Source organism: Lepidothrix coronata, unplaced genomic scaffold, assembly GCF_001604755.1.
Source record: "Lepidothrix coronata isolate B3197 unplaced genomic scaffold, Lepidothrix_coronata-1.0 Scaffold304, whole genome shotgun sequence".
Lineage (NCBI taxonomy): Eukaryota > Metazoa > Chordata > Aves > Passeriformes > Pipridae > Lepidothrix > Lepidothrix coronata.
In genome coordinates, this window is record NW_016690484.1 from 833,808 (window position 1) to 850,331 (window position 16,524).

Below are 16,524 nucleotides of genomic sequence, written 5' to 3' on the forward strand. Positions count from 1 at the left end.
GTCCCTGCCCATGGCAGGGGGTGGAATGAGATGATCTTTAAGGTCCCTTCCAACCCAAACCATTCCATGATTTGATGATCTTGGACTTTGATGGAGGGACTTGATGATTCTCCACCAAAATAGACTGCACTTTGCTGTGAAGTAAATTTTGCTTCTTTTAAGTATTTTAATATCTCCTTTTAAGACAAAACACATAAGGATTTTTATCAATTCCCGCATTTTTCAAGTGACACAAGGATTTTGAAATTTTTTGGCCGGAATATACACAACTCCTGGTTTTTGAGACTGACCATAGAACAGCACGAGGGGGAGTATTTGTGGGATGTTTGATTTGTAGCACAATCACGTGCCAAAATTTATTATGGAGAATAGCAGGAGAGCCTAAGCAGAGCTGACACACGGAGCAAGGGCCTGCTGTTTGCTTTCCATCAGGAGTTTGTCTGGAATTTGCATTTTTAGACTATGCTGAAAGCTCTGTCTCTGTTTGGGGGACAAACTCAGAGGTTTGCTGAGTGGTGGCTTGGCTCCCACCCAGGAGAGCTTCGGGAAAAGGCTTTTTGAAGCCCTCCCTGCACTTCCATGGTCGGATTCTTCCCAATACAAAGATCAGCTGAACAGCAAGAGATAGGAATTGTCCACCAAGGGAAGCTACTTGTACCAGCCTCTTTCTATCCTTCCCAGAACATTCTCACTCCAGGATCCTCAACTATTGAACTCATGTGATTCTATGCATGTAGAGAGGTCCAGGTTGTGTCAGCGAGCCACTGGACAAGGATCTCTGGATCCTGGAAGGGATGAGCAGGGCTGCAGTCCAGGCTGCTCTTTCCAAAGTCTGCAGCATCCTCTGGTGGAGCCATAAGGAAGGGAGAGCCATGCAGGGAAGAGGCACAACGAGGTTTCATTTGGGGTCTGCAAAAATGCACCCCAGTTTTGCTCCAATTCCCCAGTGCCCCCATGCCAAGCAGGTGATGCTGTGTACGGAAAGCTTCCGGACACCCAGCAGCCAGCCTGGGATTTGGGGGACATTTCCATTCCTTGTTTTGCTGGAGCTGTCCTGGCTGACCCTGGGTGAGTGTCCGATGGGTCAGGAGCAGAACCTGCAGCCTGACTGGCAGAGCTGACTTCCAGCTTCTCCCCTTTTCCTGCTCTTAGTCACCACGATCAGAGCCCGAGGTATTTCTTCACTCCCAACCAAAGGAAACACTCAGATAAAATCTGAGCTCTCAGGCTGCAATTCTTTCCTGGATTTTGTTGTGTTTTGGCTTCAGGGGCAAAACAAGTTGCTTTATTATGACATTCTGGGGCCTGGAATGTTTGACTCACCACAGGGCACCCAGGTTCAGTGTCTTCCTCAGATTGAGAGGGTTTGGACACCTCTGGGCTGCCTCTCACCCATTTTCATCCCTCCTCTTGTAACTCCAAAGAAAAATTAAGTGATCTGGAGAGAGCAACTATGACACCCTTTCTCCCTCTTCCCACGCAGCAACCAGGATGCTCAAGGGAGATGTGGGGAGTGTGGAACCTTCCTTCTGTTCTAGGAAGCTCCTGAAGTGCACGAGAGCAGCCAGAACATTTGGAGAATCGAGCGAATCTCCTGAGAAACAAGATTGCTGGATGGAAGGCAGCATGAAACCCAGCCTGGAGTCACGCAGCCGCCGGCGTGCCGAAGGTGCAATTCCAGAATCCCTTCTGGGCCGCTCGGGCAAAGATTGACACGCGGATACAACCCGGCGCTGCCAACTTCTCCAGCAATTCACTCAATCCTTGTGAAAGCAAGGCTAAATTGGCCGGGAGCCTTCACTTCATCTTCCCTCCCAACTCCTCTGGGTGAGAACTGTTGAGCAGACCAGGTTTCTGATAAAGTAAAAGCAAACACCATTCCCTCGTGCTGAGATACAGGAATATTATCCTGACATTTTAGCATGGATCACTCATATTGCTGCTCGTTCTCTCCGCTCCAAGAGCTATGTCTTGACAATAGAAACATTCCCCGACTACAAACAAAATAATCAGGGTTGAAAACCAAATTCAGGGTGGAAACATTCCCTCCTCCGTGGGAGTGATCCATCAGGCTGGATTTACCTCTCAGAGTCTCTCAGCCTAAGCAAATTGAGTTTGCACAAGTTATTTTTATTTAAAATATTTTGATTTACAATATTTTTATTCTGTCTTTCCTATAGTAGTCTCATTTTCAGAGAAATGCACAAACATTTTCTAATATCAGGCCAAAAGCCTGATAATTACAGGGTCAGGGCTCAAATTTGCGTGATAGGAGTGTAAAAAAGAAAGGTAAACAGCACAGATGTCAGCCTCTTCCTGATTTATTTTTATGAAGGAATTCCTTTTACATTTCCTCGAGGAATTAAAATCGTTCAACATTTTTTTACAAGCCATTACAATTTCAAGATTAAATCTGCACTTAGTTAAAAAAAAAAAAAATGCACCCAAGGAGGAATTTATCTTGGAAACAAGACTGGTGTGTTGAAGCACTTGGCAGCCCACAGATTTGTCCCATACGTTGGCTGTTTAAAATGATTTTATGTGGTAAATAACAGGAATGTGGAATCACCAGTGGGAAATAGCAGTTTGTGCTTCTCCTAAGCCCAGGTTTACCCCTTCAGACTTAGGAGCTGGTTTCTATGAACATCTCTCTTAACACTGGCAGTGTTATCTCTCAGTATCCACAGTGGGAGAAGGCGAAGGATGTAGCTGGCACAGCAAACCGGGCTCCATTATAACTCTATTTAATTCACCTGAGGGAACGAACCCCCTGAGGCCAACTGAAATTGATTAAACACCGAGACCGGGTGCTCGGAAAGCGCGAAAACAATTTTTTTTTTTTTTTTTTTAATTTCGCGTTGATTGGGGGTGTGAGTTTTTTGCGGGTTACGCGTCGTTTCGGGGTGGGTTTTTTTGCGGGTTTAGGGTGTTTGTGGTTTTTTTTTCCCCCCAGCTTTGTTGGAACCGCCCTGCCCTCACCCAAGATGGCGGCGGGGCTGAGGCGATGAGGCGGCGGCGGCCATCTTGGTTTCGGGCGAGGGCGGCGGAGGGTAAGGGCGGCCACGGGCCGGGAGGGACCCCCGGGATGGAGCCCGGGAGCGTCGGGAAACTCCTCCGGGAGCGATCCCGGTTCCTCCTGCTGGCCGGGAGGGCGACCCCCGGGCCTCGCCGCCTCAGGGACCGGCGGGGAGCTGCCCCCCGTGCAGGCGGCAGGTGCCCCCCGCCCCGTGCCCCGAGGCGGCTCCCGCTGGTGCCAAGCGCTGGGATAAAACAATTCCCGCTCTCTGGTTTCCTTGCAGGATTTAATAAAATGAAAACGCAGAAGATGAGCGCGGCTGTGCCGGCGGCACAAGGAGGAGCAACACGGCGCGGGATCATTCCCGGAGGATGGTGAGCCTTGGTCCCGTTCCAGCCGGGAAGCGGGCGCGGCCTGGATTTCCTCGTGGGAGGAGCCTTTCCAGGGCTGTCTCGAAGGTAACCAGGCAGAAATCGAAGGGCTATGTGTTCTAAAAAAAATTAAAAAAAAAAAATAAAAAAAATCCCAAAGTTTAAGACTTTTGGAGGAATTTGGCCAGCAGCGTGCTGGAAGATGGATGGAGATTGTTGTGGAGCATAAATTGAGGTTTTTTTCTGGTGGGCAGATGGAGATACTCTAAAGGATAAATTGAACTTTTTCTGGAGTGTTAATGGGGATGCCCAGGAGGATAAAATGAGATTCTCTGGAACAGGAATGGAATTTTGTCTGGAGAATAAATGGAGGCTCTCTGGAGCGTAAATGGAGATTTTCCTGGAGGATAAATGGAGATACTGTAGAGGATAAAGGGAGATAGTGTAGAGGATAAATGGAGATGCTTTAGAGGAGAAATGGAAATTTTTCTGGGGGGCAACTGGAGATTTTTCTGGAGAATGAATGGGAATGCTTTGGAGGGTAAATGGAAATTGTCTGTGAGATAAATGGAGATTTTTCTGGGGCACCAATGGAAGTTCTCTGGAACATAAGTGGAGCTGCTCTGGATGTTCCTCAGCTTATCCAGAAGTCCCCAGACAGGCTGGAAACCTGTTACTGTTTGCTCAGTGTCCTGACCTACCTAACTTTGTGTATCTGCATCCTGTGGGAATTCCTGTGAGGAATTTTCCAGGGGATTAAGACAGTGGAGCAACTCCAGCTTTTATTTATCTCCTGGTGATACTGTTTCTTACCTGTTACCTTATTGTCTCACTGCTATAAATATATTTTTATTATCACAGTCCATTTTTAAGATTCTTCTGGTTGTTTACCAGAATTCCAGGGATTCTCATTTTGATCCCTGTTGGAGCCCTTTGTTGTTTGTGCACATGCAGCTACTGAGAGTTTAAAGGAATCCTTCCTGGGAAAGATAATAAATTAAGAAAAAACTTCCTCTTTCCCTGTCTAAAGAGAAAATTAAGATGTAATTGGAAAGACTTGAGGGAAAAGCAAGGTGGATTTATGTGGATAACAGGATTTTATTGTGGGAATATTTACTGTCTTTCCTATAAAAAACTCTTCCTTTACTGTGATAATTACCTCATGGAAAAAAATTATAAAAAATATATACAAATATAAATCTCTTCTTGGACTTTGGGAGCCACTGTTGGCCTTTATTTTTTAAAACAGTTGTACTAATTCCACTTGCACCAATTCCACTTGTACTAATTCCAGCTGCACTTATTCCAGTTCCTTATCAGGAGCTGTAATTGAATTGAAATGTGGTTTGAGTTTTGCGTCAGTTCTGGCAAAATTAAAGTGCTTTTGCAGTTAATCTGTTGGATGAATTATGTTTTCTGCAAATCTTGCACACATGCACATTTTTTAAAAGTATTTATTCGCTTACTGCCAGGCAAAAAAAAAAACTGGAAAGAAGTTACAAACAAATCCATAAAATATGGGGGAAAAAAATGTTGTTGTCATTTAAATTCTTGAAGTGAGTGTTTTGGAGACACAGAGATTCAGCAGCACTTTGGAAAACTAAAGTTTCCAAATGGGAACTAAACCCCCAAGTCTCAATTTTTATTTTTTTTTCCTGAAGGAAAAAATGGTGGGAATTGATTATTTTGTGGCATTTTTTTTTCATTGGAAAGACACTTCAGCCAACAGTTTCCAGGGTGGTTTAATCCAGAACCAGATGAACTAAGGGATGATCTTGGAATGTATCTCTCCCATCTGGCTTTGTATCAGATCCCGGTGTCAGCGGAGCTCCCGCGGGAGCGCGGATCGGGATCTTATCGCAGATGGGAATCTTACAGAGGAGCAGGAGGAAATTAGCACGTGCTGCGCTCATTGATTTCTTTAAGCTCCGCAGCCCTGGGGTCAGCACAGAAGCCAAGGATATCCTGCTGGAAAACATTAAGGGAGCAGATTAAGTGGGAGCTTTTGTGGGTTTGTGGGCCCAACCTCCGGATCCGCACTTCTTTGTGCGGCTTCCAAGTGTGCCGGAGGAGCCGTGGGGGTTGTGTGTCCACGTGGGGAATAGTTGGAAGGTGTCGAGTTGGGAGCGTTGCAAAGATCCCTGCTGGCTGTGGGAATGACACAGTAGGAGTCTGAATATGAGGAGTCCTTTCCCAATAGGATTTAGGCAACTCTGTTTTGCCCCTTTCCCCTCAGTTTCCAGCTTCTGGGAGATGGTTTAGTTGCCACGGTGGTGACCTGTCAAAGGTTGGACTCAGTGATCCTGGAGGTCTTTTCCAACCTCAGTGGTTTTATGAATCCATGTTTCATCCCATGCTTGGTTTGGCCTTTTCTTCCAGTTCCTTTTCCTAAGTAGTTCCCCTATAGGAATATTGTTGTTTTCTCTGAGGAGACATCTGGGAACTTGCTGGCAGTGGGGGAGTGAGGAGGTTGTGGATCAGCCAGGTAAGGAGGCTTGAAGATTCCATGGGTCTTCAGCCTTCCAGGGTCTGAAGGGGCCTGGTTTCTGCTGTAAATCCTTGTCACCTCTGCCGTTGGAAAGTGCTTGTGTGAGGAATGATTGATCCTTAATCCCGGCCAGTCATGTTGCTCACGTTTTCGTGCTGCGGAATATTCATTCCAAAGGGTTTTCCTCGGGGATAAATCCAAGTCTGAGGCTGAAATAAGCCATATGTGTTTGCTGATGGTGGTTGTGCTGACAGGGATAACCTTGAGGTTTTCACCGCGTCTCGCAGGGAGGAATTAGGATACGGAATTCCACCGGGCTTACTGATGTCATACTCGAATGGAAAAATGGGAAAGAGGGAGCCCATTCAAACATTTGTGTGTTTCTTCTGGCAGGATGGAGAAGAAGAAAATCCTGATGAAGTCCAAGGTCGCCGCTCCCAACCTCCTGAGGGCACTGCATTCCCTGTACCAGTTCGGGCACCTCTGTGACGTGACGGTTCTCACCCAGCACCTGGGAATTCAGGAGGAGTTCCTGGCTCACAAAGCTGTCCTGGCAGCTTCCAGCAACTACTTCAAGGGGCTTTTCCTGCACGAGGAGATGCTGGACGCCAAGACTTGCACGGTGACCCTGCAGGACATCTACACGGAAGAGTTCACCTCCTTCCTGGAGTTCGTTTACACCGCGGAAGTGGAGATCGAAGCGGAAAAACTCCAGCGGATGAAGGAAATAGCCGAGAGGCTGGAATGCAAGGATCTGCTTGACATCTGCGAAGAAGTGAAAGCAGAGGGCAGGAAGGGCTTGGATTTGAGCCTCCACCTGAAAGGACAGAGGGGCGAAAATGGTGGATCCCAGTGGCCTCACATCCAGCACGAGGAGAACCCCGGCCTGAGGAGCTCTTCCCAGGTTGTGGCGATTCCTGTGCAGAGGAAACTTTGGGACAGGCAAAAACATAAGAAGTTGCTGGCAGGCCTTGAGCTCATTGGAGGCCAAGCAGTGGGTCTGGAGCAAGAGGATGCTGGTTTTCCAGACCCCAAACCCAGGACAGCAAAGCTGCCAAAATGTAACAATCTGGATTCCACAAACGGACTCGGTGTGGATATCGTTAGTCTGGAAAACGAGGATAGTCGCTCCCTCCTAAGTCAGACTGAGGCACAGGGAGCCTGCCTTGTGATTAGGAACACTCTGCCTGAGCAGTGGGAAGACGGAAAGAGTCTAATTTCCCAGTTTTCCACCAAAACAGAACGCAGGAAGTTGCCGCGGCACACGGCGAAAATCCCAACGCCGGTGGCCTGCAGGAAGCGCGACGAATCCTTCCGCGTCCTGGAGCAGTACCGGGAGCACGTGGAGCTCCAGCACGACGCCGGCCTGGCCCTCAGGTCCCACTGCGAGAGGTGCGGGCAGCGATTCCCGGCTCCGCGGAACCTCCGGCAGCACCGCCCGTGCGGCTCCTCCGGCCACGCCAGGGTCCCACGCCGCAGGGACGCGGCCGAGCGGATCCGCAGGGCGCCCCTGGGGAAGCGGGAATGCCGGGCCTGCCCCTACTGCGACAAGGTGGTCAGCTCCAAGTGCGGCCTGTCCGTCCACATCCGGACGCACACCGGGGACAGGCCCTACAAGTGCGAGCGCTGCCCCGCCAGCTTCGCCCACAGGTCTGCCTACACCACCCACGTCAGGTACGGCACCCTCGGGAATGTGCTTCCTCTCCAGCCACAGGCATAAAGGCATTCCCAAAGTCCTCTCTGCTCTAGGTCCAGAATTCCTTGGATCTGATGCGGAGTGTGTTGAAATCGGGACAGATTTTTTTTTAGTTGGCTTCACTGAGCTTGCGGTGCAGATGACTGAGCTGAGGTCTCCCAGACAGGGAATTTCCCATTGAATTAAAGGGGATTAGCACAACCAGATCCAGGAAGCCTCAGATCTGGGTTTTTAGTAAGAATTTTTTGTCTCCATGTTGGCATTTAATCTTTGTTTCCCTTGGTTTAAGTCCATAATTTCTTATCCCATCCACCACGGCCTTGGAGGAAAATTTACAGTCCATCCTGTGTTCCCAGTCGGGTGACAAATATAGATCCTTGATGAACTGAGGCATTTTAACTGCCTTTAATTACCTGGTCCAACTCTACCCAAAATTTCCCTATTTTTGGGCTTTCCAAATACACTGTGAATTTCTTAAATGGTGCAAAGAGCAATTCGAAGGAAGTGACTCTTCCCCCAAGGCCAACATGTCTGAATTGAAGCAATTGAACAATTAATTTCAATTGAGTTTATCATTTAAACACATCGAAGTTGTGCTCTGCTGTTTGTTTATTTTAACAGGAAAATCCACGAGTCTGGGCAAGAGAGGAAGCTCCTGCCTGTCTACTGGATGGTGGTTCCACCTGCACCTGGACCAAACGCCACGAGCCGTGACAAAGATCCCGACAGAGAGCCCTGGGATGTGACATCAGAGGCCACGAGGAGTGAGGAAGAACCCGGGGGTTCATCCACTGCTGAAGCAGAACGGAGCGAGGAGCAGGAGGAGCAGAATGGGAAACACCAGGAAGCTGAAGCAAGGAGTGAAGAAGGGAATGAAGATGAAGGTGAGATGAGTGTGAAGGGCGAGGAGAAGGAGGGAGATTACGAGGCGGGATGCTCAGAAGCCGAAGGAGGTACAGCCAAAGAGGTGTGTTCCGAGGAGGATGGCGGAGACTCAAACGAGCAGGACGGCGAAGAACGCGAATCAGACCAAGAGTCTAAACTACAGAAGGTCAGCAAAAGCGGGGCCAACAAGAACCCCCCCTACGTGATCCGGTGCGAGAAGTGCCACGAGCAGTTTGTGTCCCGGAAGCGGTACGTGGATCACTGCCGGGACGTGCACCAGTGCCTGCCTGGCAAGGCGTACCGGTGCGACGTGTGCAGCAAGGGCTTCGCCAGCTACACCAGCTGGAAGGAGCACCGGGCGTGCGTCCACACGGAGGAGAGGCGCTTCTCCTGCCCCCTCTGCAACGCCACCTTCAAGCGGCAGCGGGACGTGCGCACCCACTCCGTGCGGAAGCACGAGGGCCGCGTGAAGCGGCCGCTCTGCTCCGTGTGCGGGAAGATCCTCAGCTCCCGCACGGCGCTGGTGTTCCACATGCGGACGCACACCGGGGAGAAGCCCTACGAGTGCGGCGTCTGTCACTCCAGGTTTGCGCAGCCGTCCCAGCTGAAGATCCACACCAGGTCAGCCTCCGGCCTCCCGTTCCCCCTCCCTGCACGCACGGCACCTTTTTCCTTTCCTGACTTCCCGGCTGTGAGTTGTTCTCCTTAGGGTGGGAACACCGGGATATCATTTGGATTTTAGGCTCTGTGATTAATCCTTTTACGCAAAGGCTTTGGCTCCGGGTGGTTGTTGCATTGCCTGTGGTCGGGATTTCAACACGGGATGCCCCATCCAAACTGCCAGTCATTTGGGACAGGCTCTGAAATCCAATGGGATTCACTGATGAAGAGTGAGTCAGGGACCTCAGAGACAATCTTGGAGCAAGGAATGAGTGTGGGATTTCTTTATGCAGCACAGAATCCGTGCTGCTCCTGAGGGCTCCTGCTGCACTCACTGAGTTTGACAGGATGAGTTGCTCTCTGGTGGTGTCTGTGTCAGCTGTGTCCTCTCCCAGGAGGGGGTGAATCATCCCATGGAAAATTTCCCATCTTTGTCTGAAAAGAGAGCAGAGCAGATAAGTTACAAGCCTCTTGCTTGACAGCTTGAAATTAGGAATGATTTTGGTTGGAATTCCTGTTTGGGTTGGAATAAGGGAAGTCAGCGCAGTGTAAAGACCAAATCTCATGTCCTAAAAATGGGGATATCATGCCAGGTAAGGTCCGCAGGACACGGGGGACTGGGAAGGCCCACAGGATCAGGACCTGATTTATTAATAATCCTTTGTGCTTTGCCTCCTTCAGGTCCCACACGGGGGAGAAGCCGTATATTTGTGAGGACTGTGGGGCTTCCTTTGCCGACAAAGGAAAACTCACCGGCCACAAAAGGACACACACAGGTGGGCATTAAATACTCCATGTGGTTTCTCCCGTGGTTTTCCCTTTTCACTGCTTGGGATTGCTGGTTGGGATGTGAAGAAAATGCCCTTTTTTTCTTGTGCCTCACAGAAGAGATTCCAAGTACCAAGATGGAATTAGTAGGGATAGAAGCTCTTTTAGCCTGGAGAAAAGGAGGCTCGGGGGGGACCTGCTCGCTCTCCACAACTCCCTGACAGGAGGGGGGAACCGGGGGGAATCGGGCTCTGCTCCCAGGGAACAAGGGACAGGAGGAGAGGAAATGGCCTCAAGCTGTGCCAGGTTGGACAAGAGAGGGAATTTCTTCATGGAAAGGGTGATCAGCCATTGGAACAGGATGGAGTTCCCATCCCTGGAGATGTCCAAGGAGCGATTGGATGTGGCACTCCGTCCTCTGGGCTGGGTGACAAGGTGGGGATGGGGCACAGGGTGGGTGGACTCGATGACCCTGGAGGGCTTTTCCAGCCTCAGTGATTCTGCGCTTCGAAGACCAACTTCAGAGTACAAAATCCCCGCGCGAGAATCCCGCGTGTCCCGTCTCTCTTCCCTCAGGAGAGCGCCTGTTCAAGTGCGACGTGTGCGGGAAGCACTTTGCCACCAAGGAGTACCTGAAGTGCCACAAGCGCTGCCACATGGGCGCCAAGCCCTACAAGTGTGAGGTGTGTGGGAAAACCTTCGGCCTCAGGGCCTCCCTGGCCCAGCACAGCAACGTCCACGCAGGTAATGGAACCGCCTCCTGGCGCCGGGAAAACAAAACCGTGGCTCCCGGGGTGCTTCCCAGTTTTTGGATGGGGGCGTTTCATTCCACAGCTCCCTGAATTAGGTGATCACAGAGGTTGGGAAAGACCTCCAGGATCATCGAGTCAAACCTGTGAGTGATCACCACCTTGTCACTAGAGCAGAGCACTGAGTGCCACGTCCAGGCCTTCCCTGAACACCTCCAGGGATGGGGACTCCGCGCTGCTGGAAGCAGGGCTCATCCTGATCCTGGCTCGTTAAACAGAGCACAGGAAAATCTTGTGTCGTGTCAGTGGTGCTTTCCCGGGAAACTGAGCCCTGGCTTGTGCCAGGAGTGGAGAACGGCTGTAGTTCTCCTTGCAGGATCAGAGAGCTGATTTCAGGGCTTCTTGGCAGTGGAGAAATGTTTATCATGGAAGCATAAAATCCCAGACTGGGTTGGGCTGCAAGGGACCTTAAAGATGGGACACCTTCCATATCCCAGGTTGCTCCGAGCCCCGTCCAGCCTGGCCTGGAGCACTTTCAGGGATGGGGCAGCCACACCTCCTTTATCCATACTTTAAAATCCTTTTTTGTTTTTTTGTTTGTTTTTTTTTTTTTTTGATGGGGGCCAAAGACCCCCTCTCTCCTAACGCCGTGTCTCCCGGGATTGGTTGTTCCCAGAGACCCGCCCCTATTTCTGCGAGCAGTGCGGGAAGACCTTCACCCAGCAGGGCGCCCTGCGGCGGCACCAGCGCATCCACACCGGAGAGAAACCCTACAAGTGCCGGGCCTGCGAGAGGACCTTCACCGACATGTCCACGCTGCGCAGACACGTGGCGGTACGGCATCCCTCGGGATCTTCCCGGCCCTCAGGGTCACCTCGGGAGGGGGATATAAGCTCCGGCCGGGCGGAGGGTTCTGAGTTGTCAGCGTGTGGAATTCCCCTCCGACGGCGGCACAGCAGCTCCCACTGCTGGCTGCAAAATCCAGGCGTCTCCCAGCCTTAGGAAAAAAACCACCATCCCTGGAGGTGTTCAGGGAATGACCGGACATGGCATTTGGTCGTCGGCCAAAGGCTGGACTGGGTGATCTCAGAGGTCTTTTCCAGCCTAAAACATTTGAGGCAGGACTCGGGATTTTAGGTGCTTGTTATGGATTTAACTACAGAGTCCCCAGTCCTTTAATCCTCACCTTTAATCCTTAATGGTTTATACGACCCCAGGAATATGGTTTTACATATTTGAAATTATTTTAGTTACAAATCAGGTGTAATTGTTCTCCTGTCCTCTTCTCTTTTGATTTTTTTTTTTTCCCCCAGATTCACGACCGGAATGCTCACTGGAGAAGTTTCCTAATCGATCTCACCACCAAAAAGGACCATAACTGGTCCAAAATAGAGACCTTTGGGGAAGCCCATGCAGGAGGAGGATCCATCCCGGAGATTTGGTCAATGGACCAAGGGAAACTTTGTAAACCAGAAGGTACCAAAACAGCAGCACAGGTGGCACCTGGTGCTGGGGACACCGGGGACAGCAACCGCTCTCTCTTGTACTTGTAAGGTCAGTTTTGGCCCAAAAAATGTGCGGAATGGGGAAAATTATCCCTCAGAACTGGGGGAGTTATCCCCAGTGCTGCAGCTGCATTCCAGGTGGAGAAGGGGGTGTAATCCCTGCTTAGGGTATTTATTCCAGTGAAACGTTTAGAGCTGTCCCGAATTTTATTTTCCAAACCCGTGGATGCACCTCAGAACATCCCATTGGGAACGGGGGGGGGCGAGGAGAGTGTGTGTGCGTGTTTATACAGGCGCAGCGCGGTGCCGCCGCTGTAAATCACCAGTTTCTCTTTTAATAAAGCCGTCAGTGCCGCCCAGCCGCGTAACTCGTTTTCTTTCGCGCGGGCGAAACGCCTGAATTTGGGAACCACAAGGCCCGGGGGAGAGCGGCCGCGCGTTCCTAGCGACGGGCGGCGCGCCCGTGACGTCACTTCCCGCGCGCCGCGGCCGCGCTCAGGGCGGGCGGGGCCGTGGCGCGTCAGCGCTTCCGGCCGCGCCCGGGGCCGAGCGGGAGCAGCGGCCGGGAACGCACCGGGAACACGCCGGGAACGCGCCGGGAACGGTGAGTGCGGGGCTGGCACGGCGGGAGCCATGCGGGGCTGGCCCCGCCCGACTTCTTGCCCCCTCTCGTTTCTCTACCCCCCCCATTCCCCCGATTCCCCTCCACGCTCCCCCCATTTTCCTCTGTCTCCCCCCATTTCCTTTCCAACCCCTCGCAAGTCCCCCCATTCTTCCCCCCAGTCCCCCCTCCTCTTCCCCTCCCTCATTTCCTCCCCTTCTTCCCCCGCCTCCGCTGGGATGTGCTCCCAGCTTCCCCGATGATCCAGGGTCCTTTCCAAAAGGGATTGGAAGCAGGAGCTGAGGAGGCTCTCTCTGAGCAGCAGCTCCACAACTCCATCACCTGCCCCAGGCTGGGGCAGCTCCCCGGGAATCCTCTCCCCATTCCCCTTCAGGGGTTGCTGGCCGGAGCTTTTTGTCTCTTTGCAGCTGTTTTTGCCTCTGGAAAAGGGACATATTCCCACAAATGGACAGTGCTCAAGTGGGAATTAGGGGCATAGTTGTGAAATACACGATGAGTAGTTAAAACTCATTTTATTGGGGTATAAAAGTGACATTTTGGTGCCATTAGTTGTTTAGGCATTTGGTGGGTCGTCCTTAAATTCCTGGGAAGGGGAAAGAAATTCCTCAGATTCCAGCAGGAACTAAAGGGTTAAACTCAGCAGGTCGCTCAGAGCCTCTTCAAATCCAGAGAAACGTGGTTTGTTCTGGGGTCAGACATTTGGGGGAAAAAAAAACCAAAAAACCACCAATTCTTTTGCAAACCTTGGAGCAGCTTCAAACATTCCCGGGAAACACGGTGTAACCTGAGCAGTGCTGGAACGGGGATGCCCTGGGAAGGCTGGAAACAGGCCTTCAAAATGTGGGGGCTGGGAGCCCAGTTTGAGGGAGGAATTCTTAAGACAGTGAGCATTGTGAGGAAGTTTTATTGGGTTTGGGTTTTCAGTGTGTGAATGGGATTATCCATCGTGTCTGGGTCAGTGAAGCACTTGGAACTTTATCTGGGAGTGCTGTTAAGGCAGTGGTTTTTTAGGATCGCAGTTAATTTTGCTTAACTTTGTTTCATTTTACCTTTCTTTTATTGCCTGCTGAGGAGAGGAACCGTTCCTTAATTCCACGTGCCTTAACCAGAACATTCCCTTGATCCACCTCTGTTGCTCCGTCCCTGTTCCAGGTTCTAATAGTCCAGAGGGTCTCAGGTAAAATTACAGGTGGGATTTAAGCTAAAATTCACTCCGTGGTCTGGTGGAGATCAGTCCAAGTTTGGACTCACTCCCGGAGCTCTTTCCCACCCTCACTGGAACACCCAAAACCCCGGAAGTGGCTTTCATCCATTGGAAACCCCCGGGAGTTCCAATGTTGGCTAACACGGGGTGTCCTCAACAGCTTCTTGCAGGGGGAAGAAAGATGGAAAGCGCTCCGGTCCTGCTGGAGTCCAAGTCCTCTCCCATCAACCTGCTGAACGAGATGCACCAGCTGCGCCTGCTGGGCCACCTGTGCGACGTGACGGTGAGCGTGGAGTACCAGGGCGTCCGCGCAGAGTTCGTGGCCCACAAGGCCGTGCTGGCGGCCACCAGCAAGTTCTTCAAGGAGGTCTTCCTCAACGAGAAGGCCGTGGACGGGCCCCGGAGCAACGTATTCCTCAACGAGGTGCAGGTGGCGGATTTCGCCTCCTTCCTGGAGTTCGTCTACACGGCCAAGGTGGAGGTGGAGGAGGACAGGGTGCAGCGCATGCTGGAGATAGCCGAGAAGCTCAAGTGCCTGGACCTCTCAGAGACCTGCTTCCAGCTGAAGAAGCAGATGCTGGAGTCGGTGCTGCTGGAGCTGCAGAACTTCTCGGAGTCGCAGAACTCCGAGGAGGAAGGCACTGCCCACCCCAACGTCCCGCCCGAGTCCAAAGCCGTGGCAGAAGCCGAGCAGGAAACTCCGGGTTCCCCCGTAGCCAGGCCCAGCCACGGAGCGTCCCCGGAGGCGCCGGCTGCCAAATCCAAGGAGAAGACGGACAGAAAGAAGGAAATGCTGAAGGCTCCTTACGCCAAAATCCGGAGGGCGAGCGGGAGGCTGGCCGGGAGGAAGGTGTTCGTGGAAATCCCCAAGAAGAAGTACACCAGGAGGCTGAGGGAGCAGCAGAAGAACGCGGAGGTGGCCGCCGAAGACGACAAATGCCCCGAAGACGAGGAGCTGTGTGACCCGGAGGGAGAGGAGGAGCGCGGGGAGGACGCCGCCGTCAAGCCGGAGGGCGCGGGGCGCGAGGGCAGCCCCGAGGAGAACCGCCCGAAGGCCGGCGAGGACAAAAAGAAGCGGGGCAGCAACTTCAAGTGCGGCACGTGCGAGAAGGAGTTCCTGTACGAGAAGAGCTTCCTGAAGCACATCCAGCACAGCCACGGCATCGCGGCCGAGCTGGTGTTCCGGTGCGAGACGTGCGGCCAGACCTTCGCCAACCGCTGCAACCTGCGGAGCCACCAGCGGCACGTCCACAGCAGCGAGCGCCGCTTCCCCTGTGAGCTCTGCGGTAAGAAGTTCAAGAGGAAGAAGGACGTCAAGAGGCACATTCTCCAGGTTCATGAGGGTGGTGGGGAGCGCCATCAGTGCCAGCAGTGTGGAAAGGGGTTGAGCTCCAGAACCGCCCTGCGGCTCCATGAAAGGACGCACACGGGCCACAAGCCTTATGGGTGCCCGGAGTGTGAGGCTAAGTTTTCTCAGCCTTCGGCACTAAAAACCCACATGAGGTATGAACCAGCCTTCCCTGGCCTCGGGAGATCCTGGGGGGACGAGCACAAACCCCCCCAGAGCCTGTCCCCTGTTTCCCTTTTTCCCCCCTGCTTTGCCTCACTAGAAGGTCACAGGTCGAGTGCTGCTGCTGCTGCTCCTGGAGCACTTCTCCCAGGGGATGAATCAGGGCTGGAATTACTCCAGCTCACTATAGCCAAGGCAAAAAGAAGCATGGAAATATTTGGGAAAGGTTTGGCCGGGTTTTAAATGGGAAAACGCCAGGTTTGGAGGCTAAGGAGGGAAAAAACTGAGCTGGGAGTAGAAACGAGTGACAGCTCATGGGGCAAAAATCCTCTCCGAGGGGTTTAACCTGATTTTCTCTCTGAGGGGCTTTAGCCTGATTTTATCAGTTATTTTTATCTGTCCCAGGGTGATTTTATCAGGGTAAAAGTCATCTCTGAAGGGTTAAATCTCACTGTATCAGTTATTTTTTCTCTCAGGGAAGAGGTGTTTTTGTCAGGGCAAAAATTGTCTCTGAGGGGTCGAGCCTGATTTTTGTAATTTATTTTATCTGCCTCAGGGCATTTTTGTGAGGGCAAAAATAATCTCTGAGGGATTTAACCTGATTTTATCCCTTATTTTATCTGTTTCATTGCAGAGATGTTTTTATCAGGGCAAAAATCACCTCTAACAGGCTTTAACCTGATTTTATCAGTTATTTTATGTCTCATGCCGTTTTTATCAGGGCTAGAATCATCTATGAAGGCCTTGAGCCTGATTTTACCCCTTGTCTGTTTGGTGGCAGAGACGTTTTTATGAGGGGAAAAAATCATCTCTGAGGGCCAGAACCTGATTTTGTCACTTACCTGCCTTGGGGCATTTTTATTAGGGCAAAAAAAAACCTATCTGAGGGGTTTAGCTTGATTTTTATCAGTAATTTTATCTGTCTCAGGGCCTCGTTATCAGGGCAAACAAATCATCTCTGAGGGGTTGAGGCTAATTTTATCAGGGAAGAGATATTTTTATCAGGCCAAAAATCATCTATGGAGGTCTTGAGCCTGATTTCATCCCTTT

General features: G+C 51.5%; 1 protein-coding gene across 1 annotated transcript in view; it reads left to right on the plus strand.

The window, feature by feature from the left end:
* The first annotated feature begins 3,224 nt into the window (after nucleotides 1-3,224).
* The window catches only part of GZF1 (GDNF inducible zinc finger protein 1), a 15,234-nt gene continuing 1,934 nt past the window's right edge, over nucleotides 3,225-16,524 (plus strand). The window contains exons 1-9 of the mRNA XM_017837399.1: nucleotides 3,225-3,474; nucleotides 6,269-7,549; nucleotides 8,193-9,077; nucleotides 9,798-9,892; nucleotides 10,461-10,628; nucleotides 11,310-11,467; nucleotides 11,947-12,182; nucleotides 12,638-12,730; nucleotides 14,124-15,467. Coding sequence (XP_017692888.1) covers nucleotides 6,270-7,549; nucleotides 8,193-9,077; nucleotides 9,798-9,892; nucleotides 10,461-10,628; nucleotides 11,310-11,467; nucleotides 11,947-12,182; nucleotides 12,638-12,730; nucleotides 14,124-15,467 — 4,259 coding nt within the window. The 5' untranslated portion in view covers nucleotides 3,225-3,474; nucleotide 6,269. The remainder of the gene's footprint in view (nucleotides 3,475-6,268; nucleotides 7,550-8,192; nucleotides 9,078-9,797; nucleotides 9,893-10,460; nucleotides 10,629-11,309; nucleotides 11,468-11,946; nucleotides 12,183-12,637; nucleotides 12,731-14,123; nucleotides 15,468-16,524) is intronic.